A 24616-nucleotide genomic window follows, 5' to 3' on the forward strand; every position below is an offset into this window, starting at 1 on the left:
ATTTTTATTGGAATTGCATTGAATCTATATATCAGTTTGGGGAGAATTGACAAGTTTACAATATTGAGCCTTCTAATCCATTGATCTTATCTCTTTCACTAATTTAGGCTTTTTTTCTTTAATGTCTTCAAACATTTTTATGATTTTCTCCAAAGATTTTGTAAATATTTTGTTAAATGTATTCCTAGGTACTTTACATTTTGGATGCTATTGTAAATGGCATCTTTTAAAATTATTATATTTTCTGATTGTGGCTTATGCATAGAAATGCATTAATTTTTATACTGTTTTTCTATCTATCAACCTTGCTAAAATAACATTAATTCTAATAATGTACCTGATGAGTCTTTGGATTTCTCTGAGGACAATATTCTCCTCTGTGAAAAACGTATTTTGTCTCTTCCTTTCCAGTCCTTAATATCTTTCATTTCTTTTCTTGCCTTACTGCGCTGCCTGACATCTCCAGTGTAGTACTGTACCTCATTCACTGTAAAACTTGAATTCCCTTACAAATACTCTGACCTCAGTCACCGGTGCGCGAACACTCTGCCGTGTTGGGGAGCCTACTACCTTCCAAGACAGTTTACCTCACCTTGGACCAGTTCTGTTTAGAAGGACCTAACACCCAGATACACAATTTCTTTTGTATCTCTCTTATACTGACTAGTGTAAAACCCAGTGTCAGTTGGCACCTTCTCTGCCCCTTGAAGTCCTGAACTCCCAATCCCCTGGACTGTCGAATTCCAAAGCCTATGACATAGTTACTGCTAATTCCCAGAGGCCTTTGGCTCCAATTCATTTATTTGGAGATAACTCATCAATGGAGATGCTATTTTGCCTCTGCTCCTCTCAGATGCCACACAATCCTGTCTCCTGATTACACATACATGCTTCTTAACCTGGGAACCCAAGAATTAAGCTGTCTCTACTGAAGATGCAGGGTGCTGAGTGGGGGTGGGGGGTTCTACATCACAATGCACAGATTTTGACCACCTCACTGCCTCCAGTTCTCTCCCTTGCTGTCTCCCCACCCTCTTCATCTCAGGAGCTAACTAAATCTTATTTATTTTTTAAACCTTAAATATGCTTTAAGGAACTCAGTAAGTGGCTTTTCAAAGTGTTTCTTTTTAAAAAAATTTAGTGCTTACTTCTAAGACAAATGCTGGTCAATAAATTTCCAGCTTATAACTTTAGGACAAAAGCCACTGCCTGGAACTTTCAACCATGGTGGGGTTTCACAGAAATCCTTTCAGCCTGTCAGATATCTGAAAACAGCTGTCATGTCCTTACACGTATTGTTCCTTCAGCTGTTCACCCCCATGGTCCAGTTTTTCTCCAGAACAACTTCCCATTTAATGATGTTCCTTTTCATGGAGACCTGACCACAAGACTCTTGGCACAGTTCAAGCTGGGGACACCAACTCTTTATTCTACATGCTATAGATCCATTAAAGCATAATGGATATTATGCTAAAGTTAATAAGCTCTATTAGCTCTTTTTTCCCCCACTGTATTAAAAAAGCTTTTAAAAGTTTTTGAAGTCTATTTTTCAAAATGTTATTAAAAAATATGCTTGTTGTAAAAGAAAGTCAAATAACAGGAAGTGGAAGTTCCCTACCATGTCCCTCCTCTCTTCTACCTGCCTTGTAGAAGAACTGCTCACAGTTCACAGTATTCCTCCAGGAAAAAAAAAAGTATTCTCACACACTCACACACACAAATACACAGACAGGTTTTTTTTTTTAATACGTTTTTTTCCCCCATGTCTTTCTATGTCAACACATTTATTTAATGATAGTACAGAATTTCATAATAGATGCAAGAAATCATTTAGTCATTCTGCTGTTTGATACTTTTCATCTTATTTTCTTTGCTATTATAAATAATGCTGTAATGGACATCCTTGTAGAAGTATATATATTTGGTTTTCTGTTCAGAGCCCCATAACTTAGGTCAGATGGGGTAAGTCCCTAAACTTTGGCTGAAACTGCCAAATCATCCTTCCAGTGCTGTATCAACTGAAACCCCCCATCTGCGTGTAAGAGTGTCTTGATCCCCATACCTCTGCCCATACTTGATATCTACCTTTTAAAATTTTCAAATCTAACAGGCCCCAAATACTGGTTAGTTTTAATCTGGACTTCCTGATTACTAGGTAATAGTTGAGCTTCTTTTCATATGTTTATAGACCATTTGTTTTTCTTCTGTGAACTGCTAATTATTCTACTGCAACGTTTACTTTTTTCTTACACATCTGGAGAAGCTCTTTATATATATTATGGAAAATTCTCTGTCTACCTGTGGCAAACAGTTTCCCCTAGCTGGCCACTTTCTTACGGTGTAATTTTTCATGGAGACGTTTAACATTTTAATATATTTATTACCTTTCAATCTATTCCATTCTGGCTTCTAAATTTCATGTTTGGTTTAGGAAGGCCTTTCTCACCCCATGATTATAAGAATATCACTCTATGATAGCAGACACAAATTGGCATGTTCGTTCCTATGTGTTATTCCTCCTTCTCCCTTCCAGGGCTAACTAATGCAAGCACAGTCACACCTAACTTACACTGTATCAGCTAGATTCTCTTTCCTAGGATTTTGAGGCCCAGGAGGAAGCAGAGGCTTCCTAGAGGGCCCCAGACCCACCAGGATAGGATGTGCTTTGCCCAAGGGTTGGTAGCCTACCTCATCTTTGATTCTGCCAGCTTCCCCAGTGTCTTTCCAATTGATGGGTTTTCGTTTTTTGCTTAATTTAGTTGAGCTGACTTTTCTTGTTTTTAAATAAAGTACCTTAACTCATTTAGCAGTTAGTAACAGTGGGGTTGTTGTTAAAGAGACTGATAAGGGAAATGTGGGTAGTGTGAACCTGATTACTGAGTTCAGATGAAGAGAAAGAAAGGAACTGTCAACCAATTTTCATTATGGGAAAGAGCAAGCCACTCACACTTCACAACTGTACAACAGTCACTTCACTTACTGGCCTGCAGTCACCTAGGATGTGTTCTAGCTGATGGCAAAGGGGTTGGGGACAGTGGGAGTTCCAATTAAAGGGAGATGAGAAATGTTGAAACTGAGGATTACTTCTGACAATTTTAGATAACAAAACAAGAAAAAGCCCAGCTCCAACATCAAATACTCATCCTCCAAAAATGGCACAAGACTCTGTGCCCTTCTATGACCGTGCTATGTACTTCACTGTATCAAATGTTAGAATTTCAGAATTTTGCTAGTTGCTAAACGCCAATGGAATTCACATCTTTCGTTGGCTGGTCATGTAAAAGACAGGGTATTAAGTTAAAATGAGATAACTGAAATGATGCTGAAAGGAAACAGAGGAGTTGGAGAAAGTCAACTTCTAAAAACCTCTATTATGCTCTCTACTGCATCTTGTTTTCATGATGAAAACTGCCCCGCAGCCCAGCTCTCACTGCTCATGGATAATGAGGATGTTAAGCATAACAAGATCTGGAGGGTAAAATACTGAAAGAAGGTAGAAAAGTAAAGAACTAATACCCAGAAGAAACTGCAAGAATTCACTGAGTTCTATCATCAAAAATCATAGGAACAGTTGTTCATATAGACTTAGGAAATGTTCGGCCAAAGAGGGAAGAGCATAATTACTCAATAGGGCCAAAGTTCTAGTTACAGTATGGTTAACTGAACTTCTGCAGTTAGTGTAACAGCTTAGGAAACTGGCCACGGTTCTAATGGTGGGGTGGGGTGGCCAGTGGGAACCTGGACTAAATGCTGGATTCAGCTACGTAACAATGAAAAGCCAAAAAGCTCTTGGCACAAAGAGATCAGTGTCACCTGGGATCCAACAGGCTCAACCTTCCTACTGACACCTTCCCCGTGTCCTTGATGGGGGTCACAGTGCACACCTTGCTAGAGGGTGTGCACTGGCGAGGAAAGCGCTTGAATCTTCTAGAAGAAGACACTGGCTTCAAAATGGGGTTCTTTAATTTTTTTTTTCCCAGGTTCATAATTTACTGAACAAATCAAGTATCACCTGATGAGCCGACATTAGCTTCTTCAGGCATGGGAACCTAACAGATGAGGCACAGTTTACAACCCGTTTATATTGCTTTCACAGCTGGAGTTTTTCTAGACCTTAACTTGAAGTATAAGACTATTAAAGCAATGCCTCCATATGTGGCCAGTACACAGTTCATTCTCCCTGTGAGAGTGTAAGAGCTGAACTATTTTTTGATGCTAGTGAAATGGAACTGGGCATCAGTTTCTGGACCTGCCATGGTTTCGGTCATCCAGAAGACACCAACTCCGCAGCCTGTGTCCTTCAAGGTGTGCAGCTGCTTCTTGGCCCAGCTGGAAGAAGCCACCTCCAATATGGAATTCTTAATCTTAGTGGGATGAAAAAAGCCTCAGAGGCCACGGTTCACTAGGGCTCAGACATCTCTGGTTGTGGATGATGTGTTGTGACGCTCCCAATAACAGAAATAGGAGGCAGCCAGCTCAGGTCAGCTGAAGGGGCCTGACTAGACTCCCAAGCTACAGAAGGGCCCCTGCTCATTTAACTCCTGGGCCTGAGTCAGTTCAAGATCCAGAACCACCCTTCAATGTTGGGCATGTCTAAGAAAGAACCCTGCCACAGCACATAAACTCATACACCATGAACCTTCCTCCTCATATTCCCTTCTGAATCTGTGCCATTTACCACAGTATCTCCACTGGGTAAAGGGAAATACACCTTTTGGGGTCTACTAGGTTCTGGCTTTCAGCTAACTAATTCCTTGGAACCCAGAATGCCACTATTTTATGCTGGTTAGAATGGAGCCTCTTGCAGGCCAGGAGATGGAAGGAGTTTTGGCTTTAACTGGCCTCACGTTAGGAACTATTTTCCCAATGTATGGCTAGAATGGAATTCTACAGCAAGCAGCAGAATAACCACACTGGTCCTATAACCCTTTGGATAGGGACCCTTATAGTAGCAAGAGCAAATGCAAGCTGCTAGAGCAATAATCTCTCTTACCAAAAGGCTAGGTCCCTCGGTGGGTCACAGAGAGTCTAAGTGCTACAGGAGACTTGAAAGTTTCAGGATAATACTGACATAATCCATTTACACGTTTGAGGTTAGTGATGGCATGCAGTGAGTGCTCAATAACTACTAGTATTAGCTGTTCTGATGCTTCCTATTACTTCCCATGCAAGCTACCAAACAGACGAGCTGACAGCTTTTAAGAATGTCAGTCTGGTATCATAGATGACCACGTGGAGCTGCAGATCTGCAGTCGCTCTTCCAGATGTGCCTACCTTCCTGGTACCTGGACTATAACTATTAATGAGCAAGTGTACTTTTTTCCCCTTTGTGACGTACAAAGATTACACGAAGCAGTTTCCCTTTCTCGTGGCAGGAGCAGCTTCAGTGATAAATCATCTTGACCTCTTTCTGCTGTGATCTGGCTCACTGGGATTCTTTTCCACTGTTGCACAGGACATCACCTGGACAACTATACTGATGACATGAAGCTGACAGGATATTATGTATCTTAGAAATATATGCTAAACATAGAAATAAAAACAGAGTGGCCTGCCTTCAAGTTTTCTGAAAGTCAAAGGCCTGCAGCATGTCAGGACATCCCCTCCAACTTAAAGGACAAGTTGCTGCTTCTTGTTCCCCCCTCCACTTCAGGGAGGAGTGATGCTTGCTGGCAATTCTGGATCCTGGAGATAGTGTATCACACGCTGGTGTCCTTCTCTGACTTATTTATTGAGTGATCTGAAGAGAGAAGGCTCTCTAGCTGATCCAGGCCACAGAGAAATTAGCTCTGGTAGATTCTATGGGGCCCTAAGTGTCTGTGGTTAAGGCTGAGCAGGAGAATCATAATGAAAAATCTTAGAATTTGGGCACAAGACCGTGATCCTGTCAGCAAGACTGTGTTCCTAGCTTAGCACTGGGCTCTGGTAGAGCCTGTAAGCCTGACCATGGGACACTGTATCCATACAACTTCAACTGCCCATCATAAACTAAGTATTATGTGATTGAGTAAGTCATAAACTGGGACCTGTGTAGAATTCAGCTGAAAGTGGCGTGTACAGAACGCTTGCTACACGCCCACTCTGACTTCCTGATGATGTTAACAGTTGACTGAAGAAGAAAAAAGTCCAGCCTAGTGCACAAGTAGCTCTGTGAGACATGCTAGACCATTCTGTTACAGGACAATCTACTTAAGGTGTAACTCTGAATGAGTATAAAAGAGGAATCCGCCCAGTGAACAGGACTTCAAGCAAGGTATCACACTATCTACTTCACTGGATGTCGGTCTCTAAGCTAATCCCTGGGTAGTAGGTGGCTGGGACACAAAAACAGGAACTATTTATGCTCCAGTGTATGCTCACCAGGTGGCACTCACTGCAAGAACCCTTTCTCTCACCACCCCAGTGCTGGCCCAATGAACCCATGAACACAGTGGCCGTGGTAGCATGGCAAGTGGCTGCCACAACATCTATCTCAATTTGCCTGCCATGCCTCTAGGAGCACCACCTCTATCCAGGTACTCAGGGGAATGCCTTATTATGGGATCTCATGGAAGTACCTCTAAACAAAGAACTCATTTCACAGAAAAAGTATGGCTATGGGGTCACATACCCATTACCCAGGAGCACCTGGCACCACAGATTACAAAACAGTGGGGTGCCTACTGGAGATCGAGCTATAGTGTTGAGGCTGGGGTGCTTCTTGTGGGATGAGATGCATGTTCTTAATCAAAAATAAGCACTGAATGGCGCTGCTTTTCTAACAGCCAGAAAAAAGTGTCCAAGTTATTCCATTAGTTCTTGCCTGGTAAATGGTCTTCTGCCTCACCTCTTGCTTCCTTTCCATCCCTTCTCCACATTGTGGCCAGTGATTTTCTCAGAGTGCAAATCTGACCACATCACTCTCCACTCTCCCAAGCCCTCCAGTGGTGGGGCAGATATGAGTGGTGACCGACCCACCCACCCAGTAACCATTCCTTCTTCCCTCCATGCTACTAGAGCTTCCGTTCTGTGCGCTATCTGCCTGTCCTCTCAGAAATAATCTGGCTGGTCTCAGCCAGCTGCAGTAAGCCTATTTCTCCCTTGCTTATGACTGGTTTAAGAAGGAGCACATGACCAGAGAAGTCTCCAGAAGCTTTTGGGAAAGTTTTCCTCACCAGTAAAAGGAGATACACAGGAAGAAACAGTGATCCTGTTCCCACTGGATCTTGTTTACCTCCATGTGGTGCCTAGAACTGGGGCAGCCATTTTGGCATCATGAGGGGAGCCAGCTAAGACACAAAGCCGACACACGGCTGAGTGGAAAGGTATGAAGGCAAATGAGAGTTTAACAGTGCCCAAGTGGATGAATTAGCCAACCCTGGAACTGTTCCTCTGAGTCCTTAAATCTGTTCCCCTCTCCCTAATCATTACCACTTATGTCAGCCTATCAGCACCTCTGGTCTTAACTGCTGCAGCCCCTAACTGGACTACCGGCTCTATCCTGGCCTCCCCATGGGCTATTCTCTAACTAGCAGCCTGAGTTATTTTTTTCAAAATGCAAATCTAGTTGATTTGTGGCTTTCCACTTCTCTCATGACAATCTATACAATCTAAAGTCTGGCCCAGCCTTCTTCCACATTTTCATCCCTTACTACTCTGAGTTTGCCCTTCAGTCACTCATAGCCCTTTATTATTTTTTGAATGTGCCCTTCCCTCAGCCACCCTTATTAGACAGATTGCTCCTGATATTTTCAGTGCCTGGAATGTTCCCCATCCCCATTTTCCCAGTGCCCTTTCCTATGATTAGGTCTCAATGAAAAAAAAATTTCTTTCAGGAAGTTATGACCTGGGATCAGAAATGGTGGACTGGAATCATTAACTGGTAGATTCACAAACATGTTCTGTTTCCTTGAGGGAATTAGGAAACATACAAACCTATGTACTACCCAAGACGAGGCCCACAGCCCTGCAGTCCGCCATGGTCCTCACTTGCCACACTGATCTACTCCTATTGTCTATTTAAGACACCCTGGGCCCCCTGCTCTAGATCCTAATAGGCCACCTCTTAATACAGGCTCCTGTGACTCTCCAACAGTCTTCATGCCCTATATTGCTGTTTCAATTTATATAGTTATTTTTGTTCTAGTTTATGGAGATCTCCCTACTGGATAGCAAATTCCTTGAGTGTAGAGACTAGATCTGTTTTTGGTCTCCAGCAAGTTCCTGGCACCTAGCACATATCATATGCTTGATAAGTATTTATTAAACAAACAAAGTAGCAGATGCAATGATGAATGAATGGATGGATGGGCAGATGAGAGAGGTAAGGTATATCTTTTTTCATTTCCTGTCCATGATCCCATAGGAAAGAAGGCAGATGAATCTGGCAAAAAATTTCTCACCTCTTAACCCACTAGAAACCTGTTTTCTACCCCATGACTCAAAAGGCCTGACCTTAGGTCTGCCTTCCTCCCTGCTGACACACCAGCCTCCACAAAGAACTCACGTTGAACTCCTCTCTGAAGAGCTTATTGTCATCAGCCATTCTCCGGTTTATCTCCTCTTCCAGCTTGTCCACGGGCAGGGGCGGGTACTTCCTGTTGGTGCTTGGGGACCTGGCCAGAAGTGGTACGCTCTGGGGTTCTGCAGTGCACAAGGGGGAAGGTTGGTCAGGTGCCCCAGGGACACAGCCCTTCTCTGGAGACTAAATTAGGGGTTCTATCTCATGGACCAGGCATCCAAACACTAGGGCTGCTCTCTCTCTTTTTTCCTTTCCTTTTAGAATTGGGAAGTGCCTGTTTTCTTGATTTTCTTCTCCATGAAGGTTCCCGTCATTAAGGGGTGTCTTACCCACATCCTCAGCACGGCCATTGGATAAGCGGAAAGAATTAGAATGGCTCCCAGCTTGCTTGTATTTCTTAAACCTAATGAGAAAATGTTCACAGCAAAACACTAAGCACAGAGTCAAGAGAGACCAACCACTGGCTCTGCAGTTTCCACTTATCAATTCAGCCTTTTAAAATATCCTTTACCGAGAAAACAGGCTCTTTTTTGTTTGGTTTTATTCATTTTTTAAACAACTTTATTGTGGTATAATTTTTGAACAGTAAACTACACATACCTCAGACGCACAATCTGATGAATTACGACAGATGTGCACATCCGTGAAACCACCACCAGAGTCAAGAAACCCAACATGTCCATCACCCCCCAGGAGGCGCGAACCTCCAACTCCCCATTTACCCCTTCTCACCTGCTTTCCACCCTCCGGTAACCATACGTTTGCTCTCTATGTCTGTGAGTCTGTTTCTGTTTTGTAAATAAGTTCATTTGTGTCCTTTTTTTTTTTTAGATTCTACAGATGAGTCATATCATATGACATCTTCCTTTCTCTTTAAAACAGGCTCTTTTAGAGACAGGTTCTGCACACGCTGAGGCAGCTCCATCCCATGGTGACTGAGCACCTCAGCATGCTCCTGCTCACCCTTCACACACCAGAATCCAACCCAGGTAGCCCCAAGTATGTCCTGGCTTGAATGGCTCCTCTGTGCAGCTCGTTCCAGGATTTACTGGAGATCACAGCCACACCAGGTGGAGACAGGATGTGTGGGTAGAATACAGTGGGGGGAGATAAGAGTATCAAACAAAATTCAAATGTACCAAACAAAATCCTGCTGTTTCCCCAGTGCAACCAGGGAGAAGCCCAGAGCTTCACACTGGGTGGGTGCAACTCTCGTGCAAGAAGGTGAGACACATGACAAACTGTAGTGGTTTACAAGGTTCCCCTCTCTTTATCCCTGCAGAAGAACAGAGGGAGCACAGAGCAGCTGAAGCCACAGATAAGGGCAGATTAAACTCAATTAGTCAGGGTGGTGACTTCAGCAGAAAGAGAGCAAATGCACCTCCCTCTACCCTCCCTTGGGTTCCCCCCTCCCTGGCTTTTGCTCCCTGTTTGGGGAGTAATATCCAGAGGGCACTAAAAGAAAGTCAAGAAGGGGAACCCTGTAATTCACATGGTTCAGATCAGCATGACAGGGTCAGGGATCCTAGAGAAGTATGGGGACAAAGCCCCAACTAGAAACAAAGTAGGCCTTCACTGAGCACATAATTTCCACTGGGGCATTTTCAGGGGTTGCTTCAATAGGGCTAGATCTGAAGATCTTCAAACACCTCTCAGTAGTAACAGGCGGTGGCTTCTTTGCTCACCTCTAAACTGCTGCCCTGGGCTTTAGGTCGAAGTACAGCTGGAGGACTGGACTTGGGACAGATGGAAGCAAAGGGGAGGAGAACTATCATGAGTCATTCCCCTCTATCCTTCTCAGTGTCCTTATCCTACTGTCTTCTGGACTGTGTGGGCTTACTGAGACCCTGGGGTATTGAAACACAGTCCAAGGGAATGTAGAAGCATTAGTATGCTCACCTTAACATGTACAGAACTATGATAATAAACACGATCACTAGCAGAGAGGACAGGGCCACCATCACTGCAATAATTGGCGTCTCATCTGAAATCAAGAAAACAAAAGATGTCATTATCATTGTATGTAATGGAGGGCTCAATCAGCTGCTCAGGGAAACACCAGATAAGGAAGAAGGGCTCCTCCAGTGCTTCTGCAGATGACAGGGCATGAGGAGAGGGACAGAGAAAAGAGAACACCTCCCACTGTCAGCCCAAGGCTAAGGGGTTAAGAGGGAGGTATGGTAGGGTGAGGCCCCAGGGTGACATGCCCACCTCATCTCTGACTTATGCATTTATTTACTGTCTCCCTGCATTAGAATAAAAGCTCTCTCAAAGTAGAGACTGTTTCATTCACTGCTATAGAGCCTAAAACAAAAATAGTGCTTAACATGTAAGAAATACTCAAAGATTTGAAAGCATGAACACATCCAGGCCTGATGGCCAGCTGGGTGTGCAAGGCCAGCAGTGTACTTTCTCCCAGGCTCAAAGGGCTCCATCTAGAGGAATATGGGAGAGGAAGGAAAAAAGACAGTTTTCCTAACATAAATCCAAACGGTTTCCTGGCACAGAGACACTATTAGATCCTTAAGCACTACGTACCCAGAAACGCTGGGCACTGTCTTCTGCCTCCTTCTACTGCTGCCGTTTCCACTCCACAGGGCCTGGCTTCCTCGCCACCTCACACTTAGCCTCAAGGCAGCTGACCAGGAGCGGCCGCTGTCTCCTCCTCCGCCACTCTCATGCCCCCACCACGAATTACATAATCAGTCAGAGTTTGTACCTATTTTTACCATTTTTCATCCCTTTGAGCAGAACCACTTTCCATTCTCTTTAGCAGGTCTCCCCATGTAAAGGTCAACCCTGTTACATATGCTCTGGATTACATCTATTATCGTCACCTCAAAGACTTGTCTTCCTGACTTCATTTACTGTCCTCCAGCCACCAACAGCCAGCCCCACGTCTCTCTCCACAGTGACTTCTCACAAGACTTGCCTTATAGAACAACTGCTTTCTCTAACCCCTTACCTCTGGGGACACGATCTATTTTGCTCTGACGTCTACCCAGAGTGCTCCATTTAAACTGCTGGTCAATGACACCAACAAATGGGATATTGTCAAAGCCAATGGAAACATTCCCACTGTCATCCGATTCAACCTCTTGGCAGCATTCATCCAGAAAAATATTTATGGACCAGCAACTGTAGGCCAGGCACTGTTCTAGACGCTGGGAGTAGAGACGTGATCAAGCAGGCAAGTGACAGGGAGCCTATACTCTGGGGGAAGTGAGGGAAAACTGCTCATAAACAAGAAAACCATTTCAGACAGGGACAAGTGATGTAAAGAAAAGAAGTGTAAGGGGATAGAGAGTGATGATTTTTAGGGAGGGGGCAGTGGTTGGCTACTTTAGACTAGTTTGGGAAGGTCTGAAGTGGTTATACTGAGCAGAGGTCTAAATAATGTGAAGAAGTGCACCATACAAAGATCTGTGCAAAGAGCTTTCTAGGCACAGGGAACAGCAAGTGTGAGCGTCCTTTGGTGATTGGTGGGTTCAAGAAATAGCACAAAGACCAGTTTGGGTACAAGACGTGGCTGGAGAGGTGGGCAGGAGCCAGGAGACCTAGGGCTTTGTAGGCCATGGTAATGAGTATGGATTTAATTCTGAATGTGATGAGAAACACTATGTGATTGGAGGTCTTTAAACAGGGGAGAGATAACTGGATTTACATTCTTTTAAAAGATCAGCTAGTTAAACTGACTCATAAGCAGCAGTCATGAGGTAGGAGGTAATCAGCAGAATGTGGGGTCATGGAAGCTAAGCACAGAGTTTTTCAAAGAGGGAGTAATCAACTCAATCAAATGCTACCAACAGATTAGGAAGGATGAAGACAGAGAAGTGAAACTGGCTTTGACAAGAGGGCAGCTACTGGCTACCTTTTCTGGAGTGGTTTCAGTTAAGCAGTTGGTGAGAAAACCAATGGAGTAAAATAAAGATGAAAAGAGGAGACAGGGAGATACCGGTTCCTTATTTGAAGTGAGGACTTTTATTACCATCAAGAGATGCAGAGAAAAGCATCAGTTGGAGGGAGATGTGGGGTGGAAAGTTTGTTTGTTTTATTTAAAGAGATGGGAGATATTATACTATGCTTCTTTGTTGACGGCAATTCTCACATTAAAATGAACATTCAAATTGGCTGACTACTCCCTCCTCTTTGAAGAACTTTCCTCTTTCCACAACAAAGCACTCTTCTGGTTTTCCTTCTATTTCCTGGCTGCTCCGTATGATTTTCCCTCACTAGCCGTTTCTCTTCTAAAAGCAGATCTCTAAATGCCCGACTTCGTCAGGGCTCTGTCTCGGCACTCTTCTCTATACTCGATCTAGTTGATCAGATCAGGCTGCAAGCTCCAACGATATGCTAGCAATTTCCACATTTGCATTGTTTGGTCAGACCTCTCTCTGAACTTTCTCTTCTGAGCCTATAATATCATCTCCACTTTAAATTTCACAGGCAATGCAAACTTCCTGGGTCTAAAAAAGTTTCTCTCACCACTCAACAGCTAGCATTGTCATCTACCCACCCTGTCACTCAAGTAAGAAATGTGGAAATGCCCTTAATTTCTTCCTTATGCTTATCTCCTACATCCAACCCAGCTGCAAGTAGTATGTTTTAGGGCTAAAACTAACACCTCAAATTTGTCTGCCCGTTTTTCCATTCTGTTGCCATCACTCTAGTCTAAATCTGTATCCTGTCTCATCTGAATCACACTAAGCCTCTGTCCCCTGCCAGTCCATTTTCCACAAAGCAGGCAGAGTGATCTCCAAGAAAGCAAATCAGATCATGTTCCCCTCTTACAACCGTTCGATGGTTTCCAGCCTTTAGAATGAAATCTAATATCCTTACCCTGGCCAGTAACAACCTCCGCATTTAGCCCCTGCTTTCTCTCTCTCCTCCCACTCTTCCCTTGTTCACTAAACTTCAGCCACTGGCATCCTTCCGTGCTGAATTCACTCTTTCCTTGGGTCTCTGAACATGTTATTCCTGCTGCTGTTATATAGCCTCCCTCCATCCTTTGCCTGGCTAATTCCTGGTCACCCAGTGTTCACTCATTTCAAGTGTACTCTTCCCAGAGAGGTCTTTTCTGACTTAAAACTGAGTTATGACCCTAAGTCTCAGCTTCCTTATCTCTAAAATTAGTTACTCTAAAGATTAAATGAGATCATCCACGTAAAGTTCCTGGCACAGTAACTTGCACATATTACGTACGCAGTCAGTTGTCAGTTATTATTCTCTTTATTAGGTTCACAGAACACTCTATTATTTCCCTTGATAATACCTCTCACACTCGGTAATTATATATTTTTGAGTATAGTTGATTAATGAGTGTCCCTCCTTTACACCATAAATTCCACAAAGGCAAGGATTACATACCTGCTTTGTTTCTCACCATACACCCAACACCTAGCACAGAATTTCACACATAGTGAGCACTAAACAAACACTGGACTACACTGAGTGAATGAATAAAAGGATCAATGATTTCTTGCTAAATATGTCTTTATTAAATGCCAATCACAGAGGGCTGTATACTAGGTATTAAAAGAAGGTAATTCGAGAAATCTGGCTCAAGATAGGATACTGGGCTGAATCCATAACTGTATTTCTTTCTCTTTCCAAAAGGATGTTGAAATGACAGAAGAACTATAAAAATACTAATGAAATGAAAAGCACATCTGGAAGGCAGCAAAGGATGGCATGAGTAGACCAGAAACTTTGAGGAACAAAGCAGATGGGACTGGAGTGCTGAAGAGATCAATCAGAGCTGAAGGACCTCCAGCTGAAGGCAAGTATTAGTTCTGCCAGCCTGAGCCTTGAAGCACCTCAAGTTCAGAGTCAGCCAGGACTGGGGATGAAAGCAGGTCTTGGGGTAGCAGGATATTTAACCAAAGGCTTGCCAACCCGGGGCCAGTGCACCCACAGGCTGAGCAACAAGCTGTGGTGTCTCATTCAGACTCAGTGGGGAAAACAGCACTCTGTACAGAGTGGAGCTGTGCTGATAGCTTCTGTATTTTAAAAAATACAAGCTGCATACATACTTTATAACTTTTATAACAGAAAACTTTCACATTTACACAGGAGTAAAGAGAACAGTACAGTAAATCCCCGTGTACTTATCATTCCACTCTAACAGCAACACTGTATGCCAGTTTTTCTTTTATCTATACCAGAGTTTCTCAACCTCACACTAAGGACATAGCAGGGAACTGTCGTGTGCCCTGTAGGATGTTTAACAATGTCCCTGGCTTCTAGCTACTAGATGCCAGTAGCAAACCCCCAACTGAGGACCAAAATCACCTCCAGACATTGTCAAATGTTTTCTGGGGACAAAATCACCCTGAGTTGAGAGCCGCTGATTGGTCTACACTGCAATTTGTGCAAGAAGACACTGCATCAATTTTTTTTAAATGAGAAGCAATCTCACACCTATTAGGACAGCTACTAAAAATCCTCAGAAAATGAGAAGTATTGGCCAGGATGTGGAGAAATTGGAACCCCTGTGCACTGTGGGTGGAAATGTAAAATGGTGTAGCTGCTGTGGAAAACAGTACAGCAGTCCCACAAAAATTTAAATATAGAATCACCATATGATCCAGCAATTCCACTTCTGGGTATATGCCCAAAAGAGTACCCATGTTCATAGCAGCATTAGTCACAATAGCTAAAATGTAGAAGCAACCAAATGTCCACTGACAGATGAAGAGGTAAGGAAATGTGGTATATGTATACAATGAAATATTTTTAGTCTTAAAAAGGAAGGAAACATATGCTACGACGTGGATGAACCTTGAAGACACTATGCTAAGTGAATAAGCCAGTCAAAAAAAAGACAAATACTGTATGATTCCATTTATATGAGGTACCAAGAGTAGTGAAATTCAGAAAGTTTAAGGTGTACAGTATAATGATCTGACTTACATACATCACAGTAAGTTTAGAGAGCATCCATGTTCTGACATAGATATGAAATTAAATAAATAGAAACAAACTGTTTCCTTGTGATGAGAACTCACACAACTTAGGATTTACTCTCTTAACCTTCACATTTAACATACAGCAGTGTTAATCATACTTGCCATGCTGTACACTACAGTCCTAGAACTTATTTATCCTCTCGCCACCCCCTGCCTCTGGTAACCACAAATCTGATCTCTTTTTCTATGAATTTGTTTGTTTGTTGGAAAAACAACATTTTAAGTTCCCCAAGCTTTCATGTCAAAACAGTACTCTATCATAAAAGTCTGATTTTACCTCCTGACATCTGAATTACACTCACATTTTGGATGCGGTTAAAGACAATGCAGATAGTAAAGATGTCCCTACATCTGCGTGAAGGAAGGAGTCACAGATCTATTAAGCAAACATGAGGGAATTTACAGCTCCCTGCGTCAAATCTCAGGCTTTGAGTCAGGCTCAGGATGAAGTCACCCTCTGAAGGCTCCTCCTAAAGTGGACAGACTCATCATCTCATCATGCTTAGCCTTGTCATCTCAGGGCCCTCTGGAGTGGTGGCGACATATGATGCGGGCAAGGCAGGAACAGTGACCGTGACCCATTCCCTGCTGCCCCCACTCCCAGGCCCCACTCACCAATCATCCTTTCTAACAGAAGTTCACTTCCTAGACTCAGGCCAGGGGGTAGCATTTTAAAAGTACTAATATGGTGTTCTGGTACAACAGTTGTCCATTTGCTTATATCCCTTTTCCAAGAAAACAAAGGGTTACATCATTCTAAGGGCTCACATGTAGACAAGTGAGTCACCCAAGGATGCAGACGTATCTCGATCAACTGCAAAAATAATCAATGAAGTAAAAGTCATACTCCGCTAGCCTCAATTCCTAAAGCTATTTTTGGTCTTGTCTCTACACTTTTTGGTAGACGTATTTATCAACTCTCAGAGGCAGAGCTGTAATGTTTTAAGCACTTCCTTGTAAGCTGTTAAGTGGTCTAAAAACAGCAAAAGTCATCAATTTCCTCAAGAACCCCAAACCTCTGGGCTGAACCCAATCACCGTTGTCTTGGGCCAAATTACCATTTTTTTATGCCCATCCATCTTCCCTAGGGCCTCAGGAGTTATCTTTCTAAAACAAAAATCTGACCATGCCACTTCCTTCTTAACATCGGCAGGTGACTCCCGAGCTCAATGACTGCCACTGAGGCTGCCCCTGACCACTTCCCACCTCAAGCACATCAACTGGGCACAGCTCCTCAAACTCATGACTTGCTCTTTCATGTTTCCTTTACTTCGACCCTATGCAGTGCATCTTCATTTCCCTTACTACATTGACTTAAACTGCCCCAAACTCGCCTTCACGCCTCCTTCCAATTCCCCAGGTATAATGAGTCTTTTAAGCTCTCCTCAAGGCACTTTGTATGGTATTTCCAATAGAACATAGCTGTGTGGACTTTGATTCTTGGTGTTCACATGTTTCTTCCCCGAGACAGGGAACCTTTCTGTTTTTTCTTTCTGGACTCCTTAGCACCGAATAGGTGCTGAATGAATATATTATTAAAGGTACTTAGGGAAAGCCATCATAAGTGGAGTTTATATAATAACGTCATTTACTATGATAATCCCCAAATAGCTCTTCAACGAGAATGTCAACCCCTTTCTAGACTCCAACTCTAGCAAAGTATTGAAGGAGAAAGCCAGGGACAGCAGGTGATCTGAGAGCTGAGAAACTTTTAAGGTGCAGTACAATGTTTATCCTGCCTGGTTCTACAACCCCATAGCTTTTGAGGACTCCTTCACAAATATTAAGAGGGTTCTACTCTACCTGCACCCCAGTGTTCACAGCAACACTATTTACAATAGCCAAGACATGGAAACAGCCTAAATGTCCAACAACAGATGACTGGATAAAGAAGATGTGGTATATTTATACAATGGAATACTACTCAGCCATAAAAATGACAACATAACCATTTGCAGCAACATGGATGTCCCTGGAGAATGTCATTCTAAGTGAAGTAAGCCAGAAAGAGAAAGAAAAATACCATATGAGATTGCTCATATGTGGAACAACAACAACAGCAACAACAACAACGAAAACATAAATACAAAACAGAAACAGACTCATAGACATAGAATACAAACTTGTGGTTGCCAAGGGGGTGGGGGTGGGAAGGGACAGACTGGGATTTCAAAATTTGTAGATACTGACAGGTGTATGTAGAATAGATAAACAAGATTATACTGTATAGCACAGGGAAATATATACAAGATCCTGTGGTAGTTCACAGCAAAAAAAAAATGTGACAATGAATATATGTATGTTCATGTATAAAAAATTGTGCTCTAAACTGGAATTTGACACAACATTGTAAAATGACTATAACTCAATAAAAAATGTTAAAAAAAGAGTGTACTACTCTAGAATTTTTAATAAACCCAGTTATAGAAATGATTACATCTAAAATAAAGTGGGATCAGAACAGCTTTATCCTATGTTCTTGCTATGTAACAAATGCCAGTTATAAGGTCTTCATGTGAAAAATGTAATTTGGAAAACTGTTATAATGAAAAGTAGGATGAGACACATTTACGCAGAATTTTGTTTAAAAGGTACAAGGGCAGAGGGTGAGCTGATGTCTACAACCGTGGTAGTTAAGCTACAAGATAACCCTGCCCTGGGAGGCCTACAGTGCCCTTTCCCACACATTCCAGCTGAATGACTGAGATCACTGACCACCTCAGTCTCCTACCTAATCAACAATGACAGTCAGAGTAGTCGTGGGAGGTGCTTAGCAATTGCTTCATGCCCACCTAGCACTAGGCCAAGCACTAGTTCAGTGCTACTTCATTCCTCACAACAACCCTATGAAGGAAATTTGCTCCCATTCTACTTTGCAGATGGCATAGAGAGGCACAGGGAATTAAATATCTACCCTGCCCTGCTGGTCACTGGTAGAGCCAACACACAAACTCAGATGGTCTCGCACCAGAGCCCAGTTTTAACCACTGAATATACTACCTCCCCAAATATTCCACTATGCCCCTCACTTCCCCGGCCTTAATACAGGTATCAAAATCATTCAACAGCGTTTTCTTTGATGGGGAACTCTACTCATGAATGGGAGCATGCATCACTATTTTGCTCAAACTTCATTGGAACAACAGTAGACGTTACAGATTCTCCTTCAGGACCGAAGAGTCTACCTGTCCAGATGCTGGGAGGGTTAATGGCTAACAGCTCTCAGTCAAGTTCTTCCCTAGGAACTGCCCTTGGCCTGAGAGAGTAACCAAGCCCAGGGGAAAGGTTCCCCTCACCCCAGTCCACCTCCAGAGCTTCCTGTGGGATTAGCTGATGTCATTGCTGCTTTTGCTCTGACTATATGGCATCTTTTACATCCCTCCATCCAGTTCTACTGCCTTCATCTTCATTGCCTCAAAGGTGCTGCATGAGAATCTTTGTCTCAGAGTCTGTTTCCCCTAGAACAAAACTAATAGAACTGAGATGTAAAACTAGTGAAGACTAAACAACTGGAGAGTATGCTCATGACTACTGACTTCATGGTGAAGAGTACTTGGTAGATAATGCCAGAACCAGATTTAATACATTACTATATGTTACAGAAATCACCCAAATTAACACCAGTAAAATTTTAAACGAAAACTTGATTACAAAAGGACAAATATTGTATGATTCCATTTAAATTCTATCCCATATAGAACAGAAAAATTTAGAGACATGAAGTAGAACACTGGTTATCAGGGGCTGGAGGAAGGAGACATGAGGAGTTACTGCTTAATGGTTTACAGAGTTTTAGCCAGGGACGATTAAAAAATTCTGGAAATAGATGGTGCTGATGTGGTTGCACAATATGTGAATGTACTTAATGGCCCTGAACTGTGTGGTTAAAATGGTAAATTTTATATTATTTATATTTTTCAAAATTAGGAAAAGACTGGCTCTACTAAAATAATTTGGAATGCATTTCGAATTTATAGCCCTTCATTCATCTGGATAAGACATCATTTGCTTAGAAAACATATTATAATGCAAATGTTTCAAAACAATAGCCTCACTTCTCAAAAGGCACTTGGCTTTAAAATTAGAATATGAACTAAAAATTTACAGCGATACTCCTAAATATATGCTCTGGTAAAATCATCATCACACATGAGGCTTTAGAGACTGCTCAGAATATGGATGCCTCTTCATTTTCCTGTTTGATCAAAGGCATTTATACAAAATTATTTTGTAAACTTAAAAAGATTTATTATATTAGTATGTCACAATTAATAATAATCTAAATAATAGTAAGTAATTTATTTCTTTTTAATCATAATATTGAAGCTACTCAAATCCATATTAGTTACCTAGGTAAAACAGGGAAAATATATAAGTATATATATAAATCTATTAAATTCTACATTTGATAGTCAGAATCTGGTAAGTGAACGTGATCAGCAAGGATGCTACATTAATCAAATCTAGTTCCTGAGTTTAAGAAAGTGAGAGCTGGAACATCCAGGGAAACCTGTACACAGCGTAACACCTCACTGTTCCTCACCAAATACAGTGGCAGATGGACAACATATAAAGGGTTAGCGTACCTACTTCTCTTTTTTATTTTTAATTTTTTAAAATTAAAGAGCAGTTGCTGTACAGAGTATCTCCTTTTCTGATTCAAATGTTCCCTATTTAATGGGACTTTATAAACCTTCAAGTGTACCATTACTTATGCAGGAAAAATTGTGCATGGTTAAGTACTGGAATAAGAAAAAGAATCTCAAAAAGTCTGACTTGATAAAATAGGAAATCAAAATGAGAAAAATTGCTTCACAGATTAACATTTTCCAAGCTCAAATGCAATGACCAGTTCTTAGACAGTTAGATGATCTACCTATCTTACAGTCTTTGTTGGTAGCCTTACCGTTATCCTAAGCAAAATGTGCTGCTTCTACACGTGAGTACCTGTCTGCTCTATTCTCCTGTGACCAGGGATTCAGCGGTCCTGCCTATCAGACCACCGACGCAGCATCTCCAGCCACAGGGACTTTACGCTAGAGGGCCGAAAATCCGTATAAAGTGACAAAAGGTTGACATTTTATAGACTGAGAAAAAACAACACAAAGCTAGGATGTTTAATGGTAACTATGGCCTAGAAATTAGAAATTAACGATGGCATAGAAATTATGGCCTAGTATCACCAAAGAGTAATATTAACAAGGTAGCGTGATAAAGTAAGATGCAACTGTTTATGATACATCATAGCTTTCAGAATTTGTAATCTACATTTAAAAACATAATGAATACTTGTTTCTGTTATTCTTCTCCATGATGTTAATATGTAAACAACTTAAGGAAAAGTAAACACACAACAGCCAAAGATGCACAAGGTTACCACAGACTGTGAGCAGAGGAAACACAACAGATACTGTCACTGTGAAAAGGACAACAGGCATAAGGTGAATGGCTCACCTCTTCTGTCCTTCGAGTCAGAATTACCTGTGTAATAAGTAAAAAATAGAAACATTCACTCAGATTAAAGAAAAACATTATTATTCAATCAAAGGCAAGACAAAATAAGCTCTAGGAATATGGATATTTTCCCCTTTATATGTGTTGGAGCTAGAATGAAGTACCCTCCAACAACTAGGAAACAAGCCTGCCTAGATTCACTAACTTTTACCAGTGGTTGGTCCTTCTCCGAGTCTAAAAACAATGCAGCATCAATATTCACAAAAAGTACAGGAACACAAAGAGAAGTATAAACACAGTGATACTTGTGGTCTTCATATTTTTTAGTCCATTAAAATGCAACAGGGCAAAATTAAGTTAAAAATACAAAAGACCAAAACGATAATAGATAATACACTCTAACTGGTATAGAGCAAACTCTATATATACTACAGAGAGAAACTTTACAAAGGATTATAGAATATCCATAAACCCTTATAAATTCCTTGTAGCAAAAACAATACAGACAATATTCTTTTATCATGATGCAATAAAACTAGAAATCAACAAGGTAAGAAAACAGTTGAAAATTACAGTCAAAACCAAACTGCAAAATACCTTAAAAAAGAACAAACCACACTTGTGGCAGAATCTACCAACTCTCCCCCAATATCTTTCTCCTCTTCTTCTTGCCTTTGGTATAGAACCACCCTCACACTTTTTTTAAGCCGTGCACAAAGCTGTCCAGTTAGAGGCTACACTTCTGAGATTCTAGGTGTAGTCATATGAAGAATTCCAGTCAATGGCATGTGAGCAAAAGTGATGAGAGTAACTTTCAGGTAACATTCTTTGGGAAAGAAATCATACCTATTTTCTCTGTTCCTCCTTCCCAGGGACTAGAACCAGAACCCAATGATGAGAGCCATCTCTGACCAGGCAGATGAGGGCAACCATCAGGATGGCAAAACAAAACAAAACAAACAAAACAAACCAAAAAAGCAGAAACCCAACTTGGTCTCTAATGCAGCAAAGCTCCCTGTCTACCCCTGGAATGTGAAAGTTGGGGAGAAAGACACTTTTGTGTCTTCAGTGATTTAAGTGGTCAACGAATCTTGGTATGTCTTTGTCAGAGCAGCTTAGACCAACCCTAACAAATACAACTACCTATAGGAACATTTATGGGATATGGCTAAAGCTGTGCTTATAAAAAAAACCGTAACATTGAATACATATTAATTAAGAATGAAAATAAATGAAGTTTTCAGTTGAGGAAGACAGAAAAAGTACAAAATAAGTCTGAGAAAACAAGAAGAAAGAATAAAAGAAATTAAGGAAATAAAAACTGAAAAATGACAGAACTCATAAATATACAATAGCAGGTTCTTTGGAAGAAAAAAGTAACAAATCATGAAATAGATATTTGGTTAGTCAACCTAAATAGGAAAAAAACCCTTAAATATATAAAACCAGAAATATTCATAGCTATGTAAGAAATTAACCCTAAGGGATGACTTTTCCTCAATTCCATTTAGGTAAGTTTGAAAACCTGAACAAAAAGCAATTTTCTAGGCAAACTTCAATTCTTCCTATGAAGCAAAACAAAATACTGACAAAATTTATTGACAACAGCATACATACAAAGGAAACACACATACCAATCACATTTAGAAATAACTTATGAATATCAATGGAAAAATTCAAAATAAAATAATATCAAACAAATTGCAACAGTTCTTTCAGGAAAAATACAGGACTGAGGGAAGGTGTGGCTCAGTGGTAGAGTACATGGCTGGCATGCAGGAGGTCCTGGGTTCAATCCCTAGTACCTCCATTATGAAATAAATAAATCTAATTACCCTCCCCAAAGAAAACAAAACAAAACAAAACAAAACAAAATACAGGACCAAGTTGAGCTGTTTTTGCAAGAATGTAAATAGTTCAAAATTAGGAAATCTATTAATATGATTCACCATAGGAAATGATAAAAAAAAAAAAAAATCACACAGATCTTGCTCATTGATGATGAGCAAGAGGCAACTGGCATTAACTCTTGACATAAATGCTCTTTAAAATAGGAATAAATGGATAAGTCCTGAATACGATAAATATGTTTATCTCAACCCAAGAGTCAGCATCATATTTAATGAAAAACCACTGAGAGCATCCTCCTTAGAGTCAGGTACAAAACAAGGCTATCTACCTTTACCATTGTTGTCTAACTTTGTTCTGCAGGTATTCACTAATCCATTTAAACTGAAGAAAGAGATCTGAAAATCTGGAAGAGATATTTGCGAATGAGATGATTTGAAGACTTACGATAACTGAAGAAAAGTATGTCAAACACCAAAGAAACTAAGACGGCCAGTATAAAATATACCTACCAAAATCAATGGCCTTATGTTGTACACTAAAACAAAAACAATGTTGCATGTCATTTTAAAAAAATAAGTAGGTTTCATATTCCCAACAACAGCCAGTTAGAAGATACAACACTCCATCTGTACTAACAAAAAACAAAGAAAAACAATAAAATAAAAAGAAAAATCTTTGAAATATCTAGAAATAAGCTGAACAAAACATGTGCAATACAAATGGTGAAAGCTTTAAAACACTTTCAAGAAATACAAAATAAAAGACTCCAGCAAATGGAATATGCAGCATTCCTGGATAAAAAACTTAAAGATATCAACTGTCCCTGTTAATCTATAAACTTAACATGATCAATAAAAACTTTATTCCAGCTATACAAGTTATTCTAACATTCATGAAGAAAAATAACCAAGAATTGCTTGCAAAATTCTGAAAAATAAGATTAACAAGGGATGACTCACCTTATCAGATATTAAGTATTTTATAAACTTACAATTATTAAAACAGTAGGGTTCTGTGCATGGACAGAGAAAAAGATTAATAAAGATACAAATGCCCAGAAAGAGAACTCAAATACACATGGGAACTTAAATACATATCAGAAATCAATATATGATAAAGGTGGCATTTCAAATTAGTGAAGAAAGAATAGATTATTCATTAAAGGGTACTGGGGAAAATTAAACATTTCAGAAAAAAATAGATCCATAGCTCACACTTAACATCAGAATGAATTCCAGAGGGATCAAAGATTTAAGCACACGTGCACATACACACACAGAGGCGAAACCATAAAGGTCTAGAAGAAAAACAAAGAAAATTATTTTATAATACTAGAGTAAGGAATGCCTTCCTATATATGATCTAATATCTAGAAAATATTTAGTTAAAACTGATTAATTTTTTAATTAAAAAAATTAAAAATCGATAATGATAGCTTCTGCAACACAAAAAAGCTAGATGGCCAACTGGGAAAAATATCTGCAATCTTATCCCAAGTAGGCAAAGGGCTCATTTCCCTAACATTAAAGAGCTTCTACAAATGAGTAGAAAAATCTGACATGCTAATAAGAAAAACAGGTAAAGGATATCAACAGAGTTCTAAAAAAATATATAAATGATCCTTCCAAATATGGAAAGATGTTCAACCTCACTCAGTGAAATGCAAAGTAAAGCTACACTGAGATATTAATTTTCACCTGTCAATCTGGCATAGATCCAGGTGTTTGATAATTTACTGCACTGAAGAAACGTGTAGGGAAACAGGCACTCTGACACATAGCTTACAAGAACGTATTTCCCAATAGAGAAGATCTGGCAATATCCAATTAAAACTTACAAATAC

General features: G+C 40.8%; 1 protein-coding gene and 1 pseudogene across 5 annotated transcripts in view; both read right to left on the minus strand.

The window, feature by feature from the left end:
* PTPRA (protein tyrosine phosphatase receptor type A) overlaps positions 1–24616 on the minus strand; it is a 115854-nt gene that overhangs the window by 30064 nt on the left and 61174 nt on the right. For 3 of the 5 annotated variants that reach the window (XM_074347013.1, XM_074347015.1, XM_074347012.1), the window contains exons 5-8: positions 20923–20949; positions 10400–10484; positions 8830–8903; positions 8486–8622 (exon numbers count right to left, since the gene is read on the minus strand). In XM_074347013.1, coding sequence (XP_074203114.1) covers positions 8486–8622; positions 8830–8903; positions 10400–10484; positions 20923–20949 — 323 coding nt within the window. Of the gene's footprint in view, positions 1–8485; positions 8623–8829; positions 8904–10399; positions 10485–20922; positions 20950–24616 lie in introns of those variants that run through there. The other 2 variants (XM_074347014.1, XM_045508505.2) reach the window with 2 other exon arrangements.
* Positions 5–8475, minus strand: LOC123613597 (ATP synthase F(0) complex subunit k, mitochondrial pseudogene; annotated as a pseudogene).

The sequence above is a fragment of the Camelus bactrianus genome, chromosome 19 (assembly GCF_048773025.1).
Source record: "Camelus bactrianus isolate YW-2024 breed Bactrian camel chromosome 19, ASM4877302v1, whole genome shotgun sequence".
NCBI classification, from domain to species: domain Eukaryota; kingdom Metazoa; phylum Chordata; class Mammalia; order Artiodactyla; family Camelidae; genus Camelus; species Camelus bactrianus.